At 43.5% G+C, this 16,580-nt stretch overlaps 1 protein-coding gene across 1 annotated transcript; it reads right to left on the reverse strand.

Annotated features, from left to right (window-relative positions):
* Window positions 1-14,995: 14,995 nt before the first annotated feature.
* LOC134215675 (uncharacterized) lies at window positions 14,996-15,841 on the reverse strand. The gene is made up of 2 exons (XM_062694809.1): window positions 15,593-15,841; window positions 14,996-15,531 (listed from the first exon to the last, which is right to left on the reverse strand). Exons 1-2 carry the CDS (start codon window positions 15,633-15,635, stop codon window positions 15,113-15,115), a joined length of 462 nt encoding a protein of 153 aa, XP_062550793.1. The 5' UTR covers window positions 15,636-15,841; the 3' UTR covers window positions 14,996-15,112.
* Between the last annotated feature and the right edge of the window lie 739 nt (window positions 15,842-16,580).

A 16,580-nucleotide genomic window follows, 5' to 3' on the forward strand; every position in this document is an offset into this window, starting at 1 on the left:
TTTCTCCGGAAGTTCCTCCAGGAATTCCTCAGGAACAACTTCCAGGAATTCCTCTAGAACAACCTTCAGGAATTCCTCCGGAAGTTCCTTCAGGAATTTCTCCAAAAGATTTTTCAGGAATTTACCTGGAAGACCCTTCAGGAAATCCTCTGGAAGATCCGTCAGGAATTCCTCCGGAAGTTCCTCCAGGATTTCCTCCGGAAGTTCCTTCAGGAATTCCTACGGAAGTTGCTCAAGATATTCCTCCGGAAGATCCTTTAGGAATTCCTCCGGAAGATCCTTCAGAATTTCCACCGGAAGATCCTTCAGGAATTTCTCTGGAAGATCCTTCAGGAATTCCTCCGGAAGATCCTTCAGAAATTCCTCCGGAAGTTCCTCCAGGAATTCCTATGGAAGTTTCTTCAGGAATCCTTCAGGAACTCCTTTGGAAGACCCGTCAGGAATTCCTCCGAAAGTTCCTCCAGGTATTCCTCCGGATGTACCTTCAGGAATTCCTCCGGATGTTCCTCCAGGTATTCCTCCGGAAGATCCTTCAGGAATTCCTCTGAAAGTTCCTGCAGGAATTCCTTAGGAAAGTACTTCAGGAATTCCATCCGTAAATCCTACTGGAATTCCTCCGGAAGTTACTTCAGGAATTCCTCTGGAAGTTCCTTCATGAATCCTTCCGGAAGTTCCTCTAGGAATCCCTCCAGAAGTACCTTCAGGAATTCCTCCGAAAGATCCTTCAGGAATTCCTCCGAAAGTTCCTTCAGGATTCCTTTGGGAGTTCCTTCAGGAATTCCTCCGGAAATTGCTTCAGGAATTCCTCCGGAAGTTCCTTCAGGAATTCCTCCGGAAGTTCCTTCAGGAATTCCTCCGGAGGTTCCTTCAGGAATTCCTCCGGAGGTTCCTTCAGGAATTCCTCCGGAAGTTCCTTCAGGAATTCCTCCGGAAGTTCCTTCTGCAATTCCTCCGGAAGATCCTTCAGGAATTCCTCGAGGAACTTCCGGAGGAATTCCTGGAGGAACTTCCGGAGGAATTCCTGGAGGAACTTCCGGAGGAATTCCTGGAGGAACTTCCGGAGGAATTCCTGGAGGAACTTCCGGAGGAATTCCTGGAGGAACTTCCGGAGGAATTCCTGGAGGAACTTCCGGAGGAATTCCTGGAGGAACTTCCGGAGGAATTCCTGGAGGAATTCCTGAAGGAATTCCTGGAGGAATTCCTGGAGGAACTTCCGGAGGAATTCCTGGAGGAACTTCCGGAGGAATTCCTGGAGGAACTTCCGGAGGAATTCCTGGAGGAACTTCCGGAGGAATTCCTGGAGGAACTTCCGGAGGAATTCCTGGAGGAACTTCCGGAGGAATTCCTGGAGGAACTTCCGGAGGAATTCCTGGAGGAACTTCCGGAGGAATTCCTGGAGGAACTTCCGGAGGAATTCCTGGAGGAACTCGCGGAGGAATCGCTGGAGGAACTTCCGGAGGAATTCCTGGAGGAACTTCCGGAGGAATTCCTGGAGGAACTTCCGGAGGAATTCCTGGAGGAACTTCCGGAGGAATTCCTGGAGGAACTTCCGGAGGAATTCCTGGAGGAACTTCCGGAGGAATTCCTGGAGGAACTTCCGGAGGAATTCCTGGCGGAACTTCCGGAGGAATTCCTGGCGGAACTTCCGGAGGAATTCCTGGAGGAACTCCCGGAGGAATTCCTGGAGGAACTTCCGGAGGAATTCCTGGAGGAACTTCCGGAGGAATTCCTGGAGGAACTTCCGGAGGAATTCCTGGAGGAACTTCCGGAGGAATTCCTGGAGGAACTTCCGGAGGAATTCCTGGAGGAACTTCCGGAGGAATTCCTGGAGGAACTTCCGGAGGAATTCCTGGAGGAACTTCCGGAGGAATTCCTGGAGGAACTTCCGGAGGAATTCCTGGAGGAACTTCCGGAGGAATTCCTGGAGGAACTTCCGGAGGAATTCCTGGAGGAACTTCCGGAGGAATTCCTGGAGGAACTTCCGGAGGAATTCCTGGAGGAACTTCCGGAGGAATTCCTGGAGGAACTTCCGGAGGAATTCCTGGAGGAACTTCCGGAGGAATTCCTGGAGGAACTTCCGGAGGAATTCCTGGAGCAACTTCCGGAGGAATTCCTGGAGGAACTTTCGGAGGAATTCCTGGAGGAACTTCCCAAGGAATTCCTTGAGGAACTTCCGGAGGAATTCCTGGAGGAACTTCCGGAGGAATTCCTGGAGGAACTTCCGGAGGAATTCCTGATGGAACTTCCGGAGGAATCCCTGGAGGAACTTCCGGAGGAATTCTTGGAGGAACTTACGGAGGAATTCCTGGAGGAACTTCCGGACGAATTCCTAAAAGAACTTCTGGAGGATCTTTCAGAGAATTGCTGGAGAAACTTCCGAAGCAATTCTTGGATACAAATTGAGGTGGAATACCTGGAGGAACTTCCGGGGAGATTCCTGAAGGATCTTCTGGAGGAATTAACGGAGAATTGCTAGAGAAACTTTCGGAAGAACTCCTGGAAGAAATTCCGGAGGAATTGCTAGAGGAACTTCTGGAGGAATTCCTGGAGGATTGTCCAGAGGAATTTCGAGATGAACTATCTAATGAACTTATTGAAGAACTTCCTTACAAACTTGTGGTGGAACTTCCTGAGAATTGATTTAGGAACTATTGAAAAATCTGGCGGAAGTTTTGGCGCTTGAAACTGGTTCACGCCTACCCACGCCGCCGCCGATCAGCAACGGCGTGACGCCGTCACGCCGCAGCCGCAGGCTGAGAACGATCTATCACACCGTCCCGGGAAAAAATCAATTGGCGCACATGTCTATTATAAATTATAAAAATAAAAAATAAAAAATTAAAAATTAAAAAATAAAAATTAAAAATTAAAAATTAAAAATTAAAAATTAAAAATTAAAAATTAAAAATTGAAAATTAAAAATTAAAAATTAAAAATTAAAAAATTAAAATTAATAATAAAAAATAAAAAATTGAGAATTAAAAATCAAAATTAATTGCATATTATTCGGCAACTCGGCCGTACGAAAACCATTTTTTTGTTAAATATATGGCTGTGCATGTGCACAGCACATGTTTCGAAATGGACAAATTGATATCTAGACCAACATTTGAAAAGGGCGTAACAGCCAAAATTTATTCCTTCTGATTCCTCGTCTACATATAAAGCTATATATGTAGACGAAGAATCAGAAGGAATAAATTTTGGCTGTTACGCCCTTTTCAAATGTTGGTCTAGATATGTAATTTGCGAAAATGAATCCACGTGTCTTCACACTCAAATCAAGAATTTCGTCTCGGTAAAATTTTTTACCGATTTTGCCCGGTAATTTTAAATTCGAACCGAGAGGTCAGTTAATTTAGAAGAATTTACTGATTTTTGTATTACATTATACCGACTTGTCAGCAATGTAATACAATTTACAGGATATCGGTAAAAGAGATAACCGAGTTGCTCTGTTCAACAAAATCTGCTTGTGGCTGTCAAAAATAAATACCGAGAAATCAGTAAAAAGAATATACTTTGCTGAGCTTACGGTAATACTTTTACCGAGTTCAGGTCCCAGTAGACTTCCACGAGTTGTGACGCTGGAAGTGGCGCCATATTGTGTGTTAAACTTTTTCGGGGTTTTGAACTTGTAGTTTGTGCACTGTGCAAATCAATATTTGTTTGTTAACAGATATTTCGGTAAGTAAAAGTGATCAAACAAAATACAAAACTATTACTTGAATTTTCAGGAAGATTGCCACATTCGTTAAGTTTGATCCACCCACGTATCAAGGTCAGAGGAAGCCGATATGCTTGCAGCTCGTCGCCAAACACGTCTACGGATGGTCTGCAACTGATCTTCCTTCTGTTCGGTCGACATTACTCGATGCGGCACCGTTGTACCCATCGGATCAAGCACCGAATGCAACGGATCGGAACAGTGACGGGAACAACATGATTTGGCCTGGAATACACACCTAAAAAAATAACCTTATATGTTATGGCAAAAAACCATTCGAAAATACTTATACTCTTCATTATGCCACCTAATGAATGATCCCATATCAAAAAGCTAATAACATTCACAAGTTAATGAAAAGTATAAGTTTCCGAATGTATGTTACTAATGCGATGTATAAGTTTTATCTTATACATGTCATTAAGCGCCTGCTTTGGCAAAAAAGTATTAGAAATATTAATAATAAACAACATTAAATTTTTTTACGTGCATAAGGGCCAATTCTCAAATCATGTCGTTATTGTTGCCTTTACGTTCCATTGTGTCCAGAGTTATTGATGAGTACATCAGAATATATTGAGAATAATTATCACCGGCTCAGTCGGTTGTTTAAAATCACTACGGAAATTATTTTTCTTAAAAATAAACATATTTCGAACAAACACGTTTTTCTTTTATTTTTCTTATCATTGAAATATCACTTATTACTGTGGTCTGTATTCTTTTTACAAATTATTCAGTATTTTTTTACTGAGTAATCAGTAGTTTTTACAGATTATCTCAGTAAAATTTGACATTTAGTCATCGAGAGTGCGAACCGAGGACTCGGTAAATTGTTAAACTTTTTACTGAGGATCTGTCTCAATTGGATAATTAAACTGAAATTAAACTTAAAAGTGACATTTCAATAATTACCAAATAACCCTGCTCGCAGAGCAAGATTACTTTTGACAGATATCGAATCATTTTCCATCGATGTCCTATTGGAATTGCTGGGTAGCACCAGCCATTCTTATAACGGGGTGATTTTTTAATTTTCGAACTGTCACTTTTAAGTTTAATTCTTCAAATGAGACAGACCCTGAGCGGACTGCCGAGAGCTCAGCTGTTGAGAAATCGGTAATTCGTTTACCGAGCCCGTTAAAATAAATTAAGTGTGTTGGAAGGACTCGAACCCTCAACCTTCTACTCCTACCTACTTCTTTTTCGCAAATTTCATATCAATTTGTCCATTTCGAAACATGTTCTGTGCATATGCACAGCCAAAATATTAAACAAAGAAAAAAAAATTAAAAATTATAAATTATAAATTCAGAATTCAAAATTAATATTAAAAATCAAAAATAAAAAATTAAGAATTCAAAATTAAAAATTTAAATTTTTATTTCAAAACCTAAAAATTAAAATTTTTAATTCAAAACCTAAAAATTAAAAAAATTCAATTTAAAACTTCAAAATAAAAATTGAAAATTACAAATTTTAAAATGGAAAATAAAAATTAAAGATAGAAATTTAAAATTAAAAATTGAAAATTAAAAATTGAAAATTAAAAATTAAAAAAAAATATGTTTTTTATAATTTTTTCCATGATTTTGTTTTTATGTCGGTTCAGTGCTCTAACTCGTTTTGCTTACGAAAATTATGAGATTTAGGGTGCGGCCAGAGTAGACGCGAAGTTCGAAGCGAAGCGTCCATGCGATTTGACAGCTCCTTATTATTGACTGTTGCTCCTTTGCGTGCAGTTTTCGCGCAGCGTCACGTAGACGCGTCTACTCTGGCAGGCACCTTACGCGGCTCACAAGTGGTTTCAAAATTTTAAAAAAATGTTGCCAAAATCGAATGGGGTCTGTATTAGGAATAATCACTTTTTCGTTGTTTTACCGGGTAGCGTAGGAGTTTCCCATTTCCTGCTAGCAGCTGTTCAGTCGCACCACTGCACTCCTCCACCGTTTTGCTTAGGGCCGAAAACACCGAAAATTGAACACTGACACGATAAACTCCGGAATACTCGTTGGCTGGACACTTGTTCGTGAAATTCAGCGATCACTGTAACAATAACATTTTAACATTGCAATAAACCTCCTGCCGATCGGAAACTTACCTTTCATCTTGAATCTAATTTAATTCATTCTGAACTTAACAAACACTCGATTTCCGTAATTATATTTAAACTCCATGCTTTATATTTATTGAACACTTAAAACGCACTTTGTTTAAGCTTCATGCTTCGCACAACAAGTTTTTCTCCACGCATCGACATGTTCGTCAACCAGCAACAAGAAAATTTTTCTTCTGACTGACAGTTCGTTTCGAGTGGCGGGTTTGAGTGCGATTCCTGCAATGTTCTGCAATTTCACGTTGATTTAACATAATATACAACATAAGTATGTAATATTACGCTTCTTTTCCAACTGGCATGATGTGCATCATTTTATGTGTAAGAAATTACCGATTTATAGAGGTAATGTTACGTACTTTGCGTGCAGCCGAAAAAATATTTTTCTCCGTTAAATTTTACGTTCAGTTATGTAATAAAACATCGAATTGACTTGAAAATACATCAAATCGGCAATTACATAGGTTTTTTAAGTACATTGACCAATGTTACGTCATGGGATATTAACATTTTTTTTGCTGTGTAGTCGACAAGGAGCTTCATACTCCGCTTTGATCGGGACTTCACCCACATGAATCACTGCATGTTGAACCGACTTGCGGTTGTTGACGATAACCACCTCCGTCTAATATTGAGCGAGCTGCAGGCCTCTAGCGCTCATTCAATCCGCAGATCGCGAGTGCTGCGTTCAGTTCTATCTCAGAAATTGACTCCCCGTAGACCTCCAAGGTTATGTCATCGGCGAAGCCGACGATCTTAACACCAGAGAAGAAATTTAGTTTCAGGGACCCGTCGTACACAAGGTTCCATAATACCGGCCCCAGTATTGAACCTTGCGGGACTCCTGCGGTAATAGGAACGCTTTTCTGACCGGCATCGGTCTCGTGGGAATAGCTTTCCAAAATCCGGTACAGGCCCACTGGCAGGCTAAACCGGTGTAACAAGAGCGCGATGGCATCCCGTCTTGCGCTGTTGAATGCGTTCTTCACATCTGTCACTAACGCACAGTATCGAATACCTGCCTTTTCTGTTGGATCGCTATCTCGGCAGTCTTTACCACCGAGTTGATAGCGTCCAATTTGGACTTACTCTTGCGAAAACCGAACTGATTTCTTGGCCATCGTGTCAATTAGACTGATTGGTCTGTACGTCGAGGGGTTGCCCGACAGCTTCCCGACCTTCGGTAACAGAACCAACTTCTGCCTTTTCTATCTATCGGGAAAACTACACTCATCGAGGCATCTCTGCATAGCTAGCCTGAGCATGTTCGGGTTCGCTAAGATTGCTGCCTTGAGAGCGGTGTTCGGAACTGCATCAGGCCCAGGAGCATTGTTTGATACCAGGAAATTAGCCACCGCGAGTAAATCTTCGGTCATCACCGGACCGCATCAAAAACGACGTACAGTACATAAGACTATGTGTGGGACGGAACGTAAAGAGTACATCGATAATTCTCGCCAACCTATCCGGGGACCGCTCGAAGGTTGAAGAGCCCCGTTAGGTCTTGGAGATACTTCACGGACTCGCTTTGGCTTCCTTGCACAAGTCGTCGACGTCGAAACACGCTCTCTTACTGCTCTTAATGGCCTTGTTGAGAATCAATTTCGCAGCACGAAACACTTCACGACGGTCCGCTCTTGCCTCCTTGGTGCGGACATGTTGTCTCCTTCGTCTAGCCTTAAGGCAGGCTGATCGAAGATTTACAACCTCGGCACACCACCAATATACCGGGCGTCTGCCATTTCTCAGCAGGGCTTTCCTCGGCATGGTGGCATCGCACGCGCTTGATAGGACAGCTGGTCGGGGTTCTGCCAAATCGCACTGAGCGCCAACAAAAAATCCACATTTTTCTGCCTAAACTGTCGCTTAGCAGATTTAATTGATTAAAAATGGTTTTTGATTTCCTACTACCCCATAACTACCCTACCCTACTACTCCATAACAACAAATGTGTAGATGAATTGATATGAAAAGATTTCCCTCTTACTTTTACGATAAAAATATTACAAGTCAATCAATAAGCCACTTGGTGCGTTTTGGCAGAACCCCGACCAGCTACCAGCGTATCCCCGCTTAGACAGTCAGTGTTGGCCTTCAATCCCAGGGCCGCGGTGAAAACTTCGCTATGGAACTGATTGGTCTTCCACCCACCCCCATCTTAAAGCAAATTGCCAGATGATCACTATGAGTGTAACCTTTATCAACCCTCCAGTCCAAGTCTGGTGCCACACCAGGACTGACAAATGTTACGTCAATCCATGACTCGACCCGTTCCTTCTGAACGTGCTAGCGGAACCATCATTGACTATCACCCTATCACTGCTTCGAGCTTCGCAAGCATCTCAAGTAATGCTTGAGCGCTGCGAAGGGTGCAGCGGCTGCCTCACTCCACTGCCCAAGTGCTAAAATCTCCCTCTATGACGAACGGTTTCCGATCCACTAGGTCGGATGAAAGCCTGTCGATCAACTGGTTGTACTGTTTTAATGGCATCCTTGGTGGGGCATAGCAGCTACAGTTGAAAACACCGCTGATCTTGGCTATCGCGAATAGCCTAAATAGCCGCGATTCTAAGACACGTCCGCCACCCAATTGCCGTTATCGACAGGGACGTTAACGTCCGTATTGTTTAAAATTAAATATAGAGCTGTAATGTAGGGAATGTGAACAATAATATAAAGTATTTATTCTGTATTCGTTTCTTTTTTGAATAAATCACATAAAGACTCAATATGTTTTGTTTGAATAGAAGCGTGCTTCATTGCTGTTATTCACATTCGGCTTAAGTAAATGTTCTGAATACTCAGATGTGAATATGTACATTATGTGAAATATTATGATTTGATGTCCAAGTGGTGGTGGCTGGCCCCATGATGACTTCTGGTCTTTTACTATACTTATTATAGTAATACATAGTCAAGCATTCGTTGTACATATGACTAATATGGGGTGCAAGCTTGATGAAATGTTGTAGAATTTAAAAAGAAAACGAATGTTAAGACCAAGTGCCACTGGTTGACTCCAAACGGACCAGTATAATGTGGGGTAGTCAAGGTTTAAATAAATTAGCTAATACTATAACTTATTTTGCCACGCAACAATTTAAGTATTATTTGTTTCTACGAAGACAATGTGAGCCACCCACCGCGAGTTTGCATCGGTGGTAACGAAATCGAGGGGGTAGAAGAATTTGTGTACGTGGGCTCACTGGTGACTGCCGAAAATGATACCAGCAGAGAAATTTGGAGACGCATAGTAGCCGGAAATCGTACGTACATTGGACCCAGCGAAACGCTCCGATCGAATAGAGTTCGCCGCCGTACCAAACTGACAATCTACAAAACGCTCATTAGACCGGTAGTCCTCTACGGACACGAGACCTGGCCGATGCTCGTGGAGGACCAACGCGCACTTGGAGTTTTCGAAAGGAAAGTGCTGCGTACCATCTATGGTGGGGTGCAGATGGCGGACGGTACGTGGAGGAGGTGAATGAACCACGAGTTGCATGAGCTGCTGGGAGAACCATCCATCGTTCACACCTCGAAAATCGGACGACTGCTGTGAGCCGGGCACGTAGCCAGAATGTCGGACAGTAACCCGGTGGAAATGGTTCTCGACAACGATCCGACGGGCACAAGAAGGTGAGATGTGCAGCGGGCAATGTGGATCGATCAGGTGGAAGATGGCTTGCGGACCCTACGTAGACTGCGTGGTTGGCGACGTGTAGCCATGGACCGAGCCGAATGGAGAAGGCTCTTATATACCGCACAGGTCACTTCGGCCTTAGTCTGAATTAACAAATAAATAATTGTTTCTACGAATCAAATTCCTAGAAGTTAGGTTTTCAGCATTACTTACGAGACGAGCCAGCCTTGGGCTGAAAGTCTCTTTAATAAAGATATAAAAAAAGCATTACTTAGCGCAAGAGAGGGTTTAAACTCTGCGTTACATTGCATTTTTCCCCGATTCGGTGCGTTATCATGAGTGATCAGCACTCATGGAACACATTATTTAACGCGAATGTCAGCCGGGATCGATAAAAAATGTAAAATTTTGAATAATTAGTTTAATTATTTTTATTTTTTAGGCATCAAATGTTAGGAGCATGTTCTCAGCGTCACACAGCCCAGGGTGTAAGCTCTGCGTTGAAATGGTATAGTGTAGGCCGTCATTGATTGGATTGGGGTCCTGTGGGTCGCATGTAGTGGCTGTGCTCGGGGCAGTTATGTGTTGAAAGCGGTTTCGGGGCAGTTAGGATTGAGTTTTAATATAAACAGATGTAGGATTGAACAAAGTTATAACCTTCAGGGTTCATATTGTGGAGACTATTGACAGCCTATTCACGGGCAGCAGGGACTATGTCCAAGGGCTTGACGATCCCTCCCCAGGCCATCTGCGAGTTGTGGGGCTTGCCTAGGATGTGGTGGGGTTTGACAGTGGGCCATGTTAAACCTCTATAAAAAGCTGCATGTATCCGCAAGTAGGCCCCACCAAAGCGACCGTGTGCCGCTCAAAGCGCACAAGCCCAAGTCCTGGTGTTAGGTGGGACGCTAAACAGCCCTGACACGACGGCCCTCCGACGAGACAGGAGGTTTGCGCTGGCCCAATAAGCCGCCTAGAAAACCAATCATTACGAACAATATAAAAGATAATGCGACTCGATATAATCGGCAAAGACCTAGGCGACGAATACAGGATCACGATTGGAAGCTTAGAACATGGAATTGCAAGTCGCTAGGTTTCGCAGGTTGCGACAGGATGATCTACGATGAATTACATCCCCGCAACGTCGACGTCGTGGCGCTGCAGGAGATTTGCTGGACAGGACAGAAAGTGTGGAAAAGCGGGCATCGAGCGGCTACCTTCTACCAAAGCTGTGGCACCACCAACGAGCTGGGAACCGGCTTAATAGTGCTGGGTAAGATGCGCCAACGCGTGATTGGGTGGCAGCCAATCAACGCAAGGATGTGCCAAGCCGTTTCTTCAACTATAGCATCATCAACGTGCACTGCCCACACGAAGGGAGACCTGACGACGAGAAAGAAGCGTTCTACGCACAGCTGGAGCAGACATACGATGGATGCCCACTGCGGGACGTCAAAATCGTCATCGGTGACATGAACGCACAGGTAGGAAGGGAGGAAATGTATAGACCGGTCATCGGACCGGATAGTCTGCACACTGTATCGAATGACAACGGCCAACGATGCATAAACTTCGCAGCCTTCGCGAAATGGTAGTCCGAAGCACCTTCTTTCCCCGCAAAAATATCCACAAGGCCACATGGAGATCACCTAACCAAGAAACGGAAAACCAAATCGACCACGTTCTAATCGACGGTAAATTCTTCTCCGACATCACGAACGTCCGCACTTACCGCAGTGCGAATATTGAATCCGACCACTACCTCGTTGCAGCATGCCTGCGCTCAAAACTCTCGACGGTGTACAACACGCGTCGAAGTCGGACGCCGCGGCTTAACATTGGGCGGCTACAAGATGGTAGACTAGCCCAAGAATACGCGCAGCAGCTGGAAGTGGCACTTCCAACGGAAGAGCAGCTAGGCGCAGCGTCTCTTGAAGATGGCTGGAGAGATATTCGATCCGCCATTGGTAGCACCGCAACCGCTGCACTTGGCACGGTGCCCCGGATCAGAGAAACGACTGGTATGACGGCGAATGTGAGCAGTTAGTGGAAGAGAAGAATGCAGCATGGGCGAGATTGCTGCAACACCGCACGAGGGCGAACGAGGCACGATATAAACAGGCGCGGAACAGACAAAACTCGATTTTCCGGAGGAAAAAGCGCCAGCAGGAAGATCGAGACCGTGAAGAAACGGAGCAGCTGTACCGCGCTAATAACACACGAAAGTTCTATGAGAAGTTAAACCGTTCACGTAAGGGCCACGTGCCACAGCCTGATATGTGTAAGGACATAAACGGGAACCTTCTTACGAACGAGCGTGAGGTGATCCAAAGGTGGCGGCAGCACTACGAAGAACACCTGAATAGCGATGTGGCAGACGAAGATGGCGGTATGGTGATGGACCTGGGAGAACGCGCGCAGGACATAATTCTACCGGCTCCGGATCTCCAGGAAATCCAGGAGGAGATTGGCCGGCTGAAGAACAACAAAGCCCCTGGGGTTGACCAACTACCAGGAGAGCTATTTAAACACGGTGGTGAGGCACTGGCTAGAGCGCTGCACTGGGTCATTACCAAGATTTGGGAGGAGGAAGTTTTGCCGCAGGAGTGGATGGAAGGTGTCGTGTGTCCCATCTACAAAAGGGCGATAAGCTGGATTGTAGCAACTACCGCGCAATCACATTGCTGAACGCCGCCTACAAGGTACTCTCCCAAATTTTATGCCGTCGACTAGCACCAACTGCAAGGGAGTTCGTGGGGCAGTACCAGGCGGGTTTATGGGCGAACGCTCCACCACGGACCAGGTGTTCGCCATTCGCCAAGTACTGCAGAAATGCCGCGAATACAACGTGCCCACACATCATCTATTCATCGACTTCAAAGCCGCATATGATACAATCGATCGGGACCAGCTATGGCAGCTAATGCACGAACACGGTTTTCCGGATAAACTGACACGGTTGATCAAAGCGACGATGGATCGGGTGATGTGCGTAGTTCGAGTTTCAGGGGCATTCTCGAGTCCCTTCGAAACCCGCAGAGGGTTACGGCAAGGTGATGGTCTTTTGTGTTTGCTATTCAACATCGCTTTGGAAGGAGTAATACGAAGAGCAGGGATTAACACGAGTGGTACAATTTTCAATAAGTCCGTCCAGCTATTTGGTTTCGCCGACGACATAGATATTATGGCACGTAACTTTGAGAAGATGGAGGAAACCTACATCAGACTGAAGAGGGAAGCTAAGCGGATCGGACTAGTCATCAACACGTCGAAGACGAAGTACATGATAGGAAGAGGTTCAAGAGAAGACAATGTGATCCACCCACCGCGAGTTTGCATCGGTGGTGACAAAATCAAGGTGGTAGAAGAATTTGTGTACTTGGGCTCACTGGTGACTGCCGAAAATGATACCAGCAGAGAAATTCGGAGACGCATAGTGGCTGGAAATCGTACGTACTTTGGACTCCGCAAGACGCTCCGATCGAATAGAGTTCGCCGCCGTACCAAACTGACAATCTACAAAACGCTAATTAGACCGGTAGTCCTCTACGGACACGAGACCTGGACGATGCTCGTGGAGGACCAACGCGCACTTGGAGTTTTCGAAAGGAAAGTGCTGCTCACCATCTATGGTGGGGTGCAGATGGCGGACGGTACGTGGAGGAGGCGAATGAACCACGAATTGCATCAGCTGTTGTGAGAACCATCCATCGTTCACACCGCGAAAATCGGACGACTGCGATGGGCCGGGCACGTAGCCAGAATGTCGGACAGTAACCCGGTGAAAATGGTTCTCGACAACGATCCGACGGGCACAAGAAGGCGAGGTGCGCAGTGGGCAAGGTGGATCGATCAGGTGGAAGATGACTTGCGGACCCTCCGTAGACTGCGTGGTTGGCGACGTGTAGCCATGGACCGAGCCGAATGGAGAAGACTCTTATATACCGCACAGGCCACTTCGGCCTTAGTCTGATTAAATAAATAATAATAATTGACAGCCAAAGCGTTGAGGATAAGCTTTTAGTTAGGAACTGAATTAATTTATCCGATTTGGAATCCTAGATTGAATAGTAGGTATATATGGACAATAATAGAAACTATATACAATTATCGTTTTATTAAGTATTGAGGATATGTTTTTAGTTAAGTTAAATAGCAGATATGCATGTATGATAACCATTAATCAGGCAGAATTATAAGATCTGTAATTTTGTCTTTGTAGTAAGAGTAATTACTTACTAATGTTTTGCGGGCCGGCGGGTGAAAGCGGCCCAATTCTTTTATTTACCTCTTTCCAGACGACCAATGATGAAGAATTTACTTCAAGAAAATCTCATAGTTCCGGTATCAGCAGTGGTATTCATAACTAATACTACCTACAACCACCGTCAATACAGAAAGTCTGTGTTCACAACGTGATTACTTCAATGACAATCCCAACATCCTTTGTGAATTGTAGATAAGTATTGCGTTTATATTTCAATTGCACTGAGCTCGTTCTAATCTGATCGACGAATGAATTGACTTGTCACATATTCAGATACATCGTGAATAATCAATATCATTAGTAAATTTAAATATTTCCGTAGATTAGAAAAGCAAGTGCATAAATTACTATTTTATGGCATCATCCGGTTGCATCTACGGAGATCTTAGTGCAGTGCACACCGGACGTGTTGCCCGGTAGATGTATCGCGCAGTGGTATTTAAATAAACGCAGATAGGCTATGGTCAGAGGGTGCGTTGATATTACAAGATTACAAGATTATGATTTTATGTCCAAGTCGGGTGTCTAATACCGACAAAATAGGCAATTAATTTTGATTGAATCTTAGTAAATGGTATTTAAACTTAATAAAAAAAAACTTGTTGAGCACATTTGTAAAAGTTTATCAGAAGAGTTAGTATGATCTGTAGAAGCTTTTACAATATCGATGGATAGTAGAACAGAAGCCATTTTGTTTGTTTGCTAATGGTTTAATCAGCTTTTAATTTAAACTTTTTACTCAGCTTTCAATTTAAACTATTTGCTTTTCTAATGGTTTAATCAGCTTTTAATTTAACACTAGGCATTTGTTGAATAAAGGCTTTTCATTTAATGCTAGTGTGTTTTGAACAAATAACGATTCAACTATCAATTTATTCAGCTACAGATGCCATAATTAAGACTTTCTTAAACTCAAATGTTTTTAAAGCAACCAATAATTGTTTCTTTGGCTCTTAGTTGTGCAAACATATAGAGTCTCAAGTACATCATACATTACATATAAAAAAAGCACTGAGGCTCATACTAAATGACCATCCGAAGCCGTCCGTCCGTTAAAAAAGCTTTGTATTGAACAGTCTCAACGTTGCATATGATAACTCAAATGTCTATAAAGATTGACAAAATCATAAGCATGCAGCACTTATGTGATTAATTTTCTTAATTTACAAAATAATTTGAGCGAATTAGAAATGTAGGATTTTTGGATAAATGCTTTGTTCTGTGTAAAAAAAACAATAAATGTGTATGCATCCATGATTGCAAAATTCATTGGTTTATTTTTTATCTTACTTTGGGTAAACCGTTACTTCCGAACACAATTTCTATGCATCATATCGAAATCACCATTCACTATCAAACCTAATGACGAGCACGTAATTTCAGCTTGATGCTCCGCTTCGCCACGCCATCGCTTGAATCTCGAGGACCGTGCGGTGGCAAATAGTCACCGTCGGGTTTTGGCGCCAGGTAATCATTTTCGATCACCGGCTTCTCGTAATGGTACGGTCCTTGGAAGTCTGGATGCGATTCGTGCAGCTGGAATGCTATGGGTTGGATCGATTCTTCTATAGGGGCCACAACCAGTTGCAGCGGGGCCAGTTCCTGTTCTACTTTGGCGTCGTCTTCGATGATAATCGTTTCGAACAGTTGAGCATCGGCGTCGCCATCTATTTCTCGGACCTTTAGCTTGTGTTTGTGGGCAGCGGGACGCAGATGCACGGACTTCAACACAACGCGCCCTTTGGGATGGCTTTGGATTTCACTAACATCGGCGGCCACTGCGAAAAAAAATGCTTTGTATGGATTGTGTTAGGACATTAAAATTTTTGACTAACTTACCTATGCACAAAAGTGCTGAAAGTACGACCAATTTACAGTTCATAGTGCAAGCTAATGGCAGACTCGATTCCTTGAAGTGATGTTTTAAAACTGATGCCGAATCCAGAAAATTAATTCTTTTTATAGGTAGCTCCGAACAGTGAGAACGGTGGCCTTATTACTGATATTCTATGTGCAACTATTCTGGTATGAATGATCTCAAAACTTATTTCGACTTTTGTTTGTTCCCGCATACAAATTTGCGAAACAAACTAAGCGCTGCAGATTTTCTTCGCATGGTTGCTTCATATTGGTTTCGAATATGGAACACGTTTAATGATGGGAAAGTATTCATTATTCTTTTTCAAAAGTATGGATAGGTCCATCATGTTTGAATAGGCTCGGGAATCATACAAAGTGATAGTAAAATTAATTGATATGTTATAGACATCTAGGAACCTCGCGTAATGTATCAAAAATATCCAGCTGAAACTAATAATAGAGTAGTTGCATTGTATCAAAAAGTTACCCTTATGACAAAATCGTGTTACGCCAGTTGGGCGACCGAGCAGAACCATGATGATGCCGTCTGGATTCTCAATCCGGGTGGCATTCTCATAATTTATGGCGTTAGACATGAGATTTAATTTATGCAAATTGAACTATGATGTACCGCCAAAGCCCAAATTATTCCAATCAAATATTGGCTCTCTTGAAGCGGACAGAGCATGTAGAAGAATTTGGGAAAAAAGTAAGCATATCCGTGCAAACAAGAACGCCTAGCGGTGTAATGTACGAGAATAGTACTATCAGAAGCGAGATTGAATTTGAAATGATATAAAGAGTCACTGTTACACATTACAGTGACCTGCATAATAAAAAGCCCTCTTGCCGTTTTTATACAAAACTAGTTGACCCGGCAGACGTTGTCCTGCATAGTAGGCGAAAATACGCCTTGCGAACTGCCCATTCGAAATTCCCATACGATTCTTTATTTTAGTTTTTCACG

Source organism: Armigeres subalbatus, chromosome 2 (assembly GCF_024139115.2).
Source record: "Armigeres subalbatus isolate Guangzhou_Male chromosome 2, GZ_Asu_2, whole genome shotgun sequence".
Lineage (NCBI taxonomy): Eukaryota > Metazoa > Arthropoda > Insecta > Diptera > Culicidae > Armigeres > Armigeres subalbatus.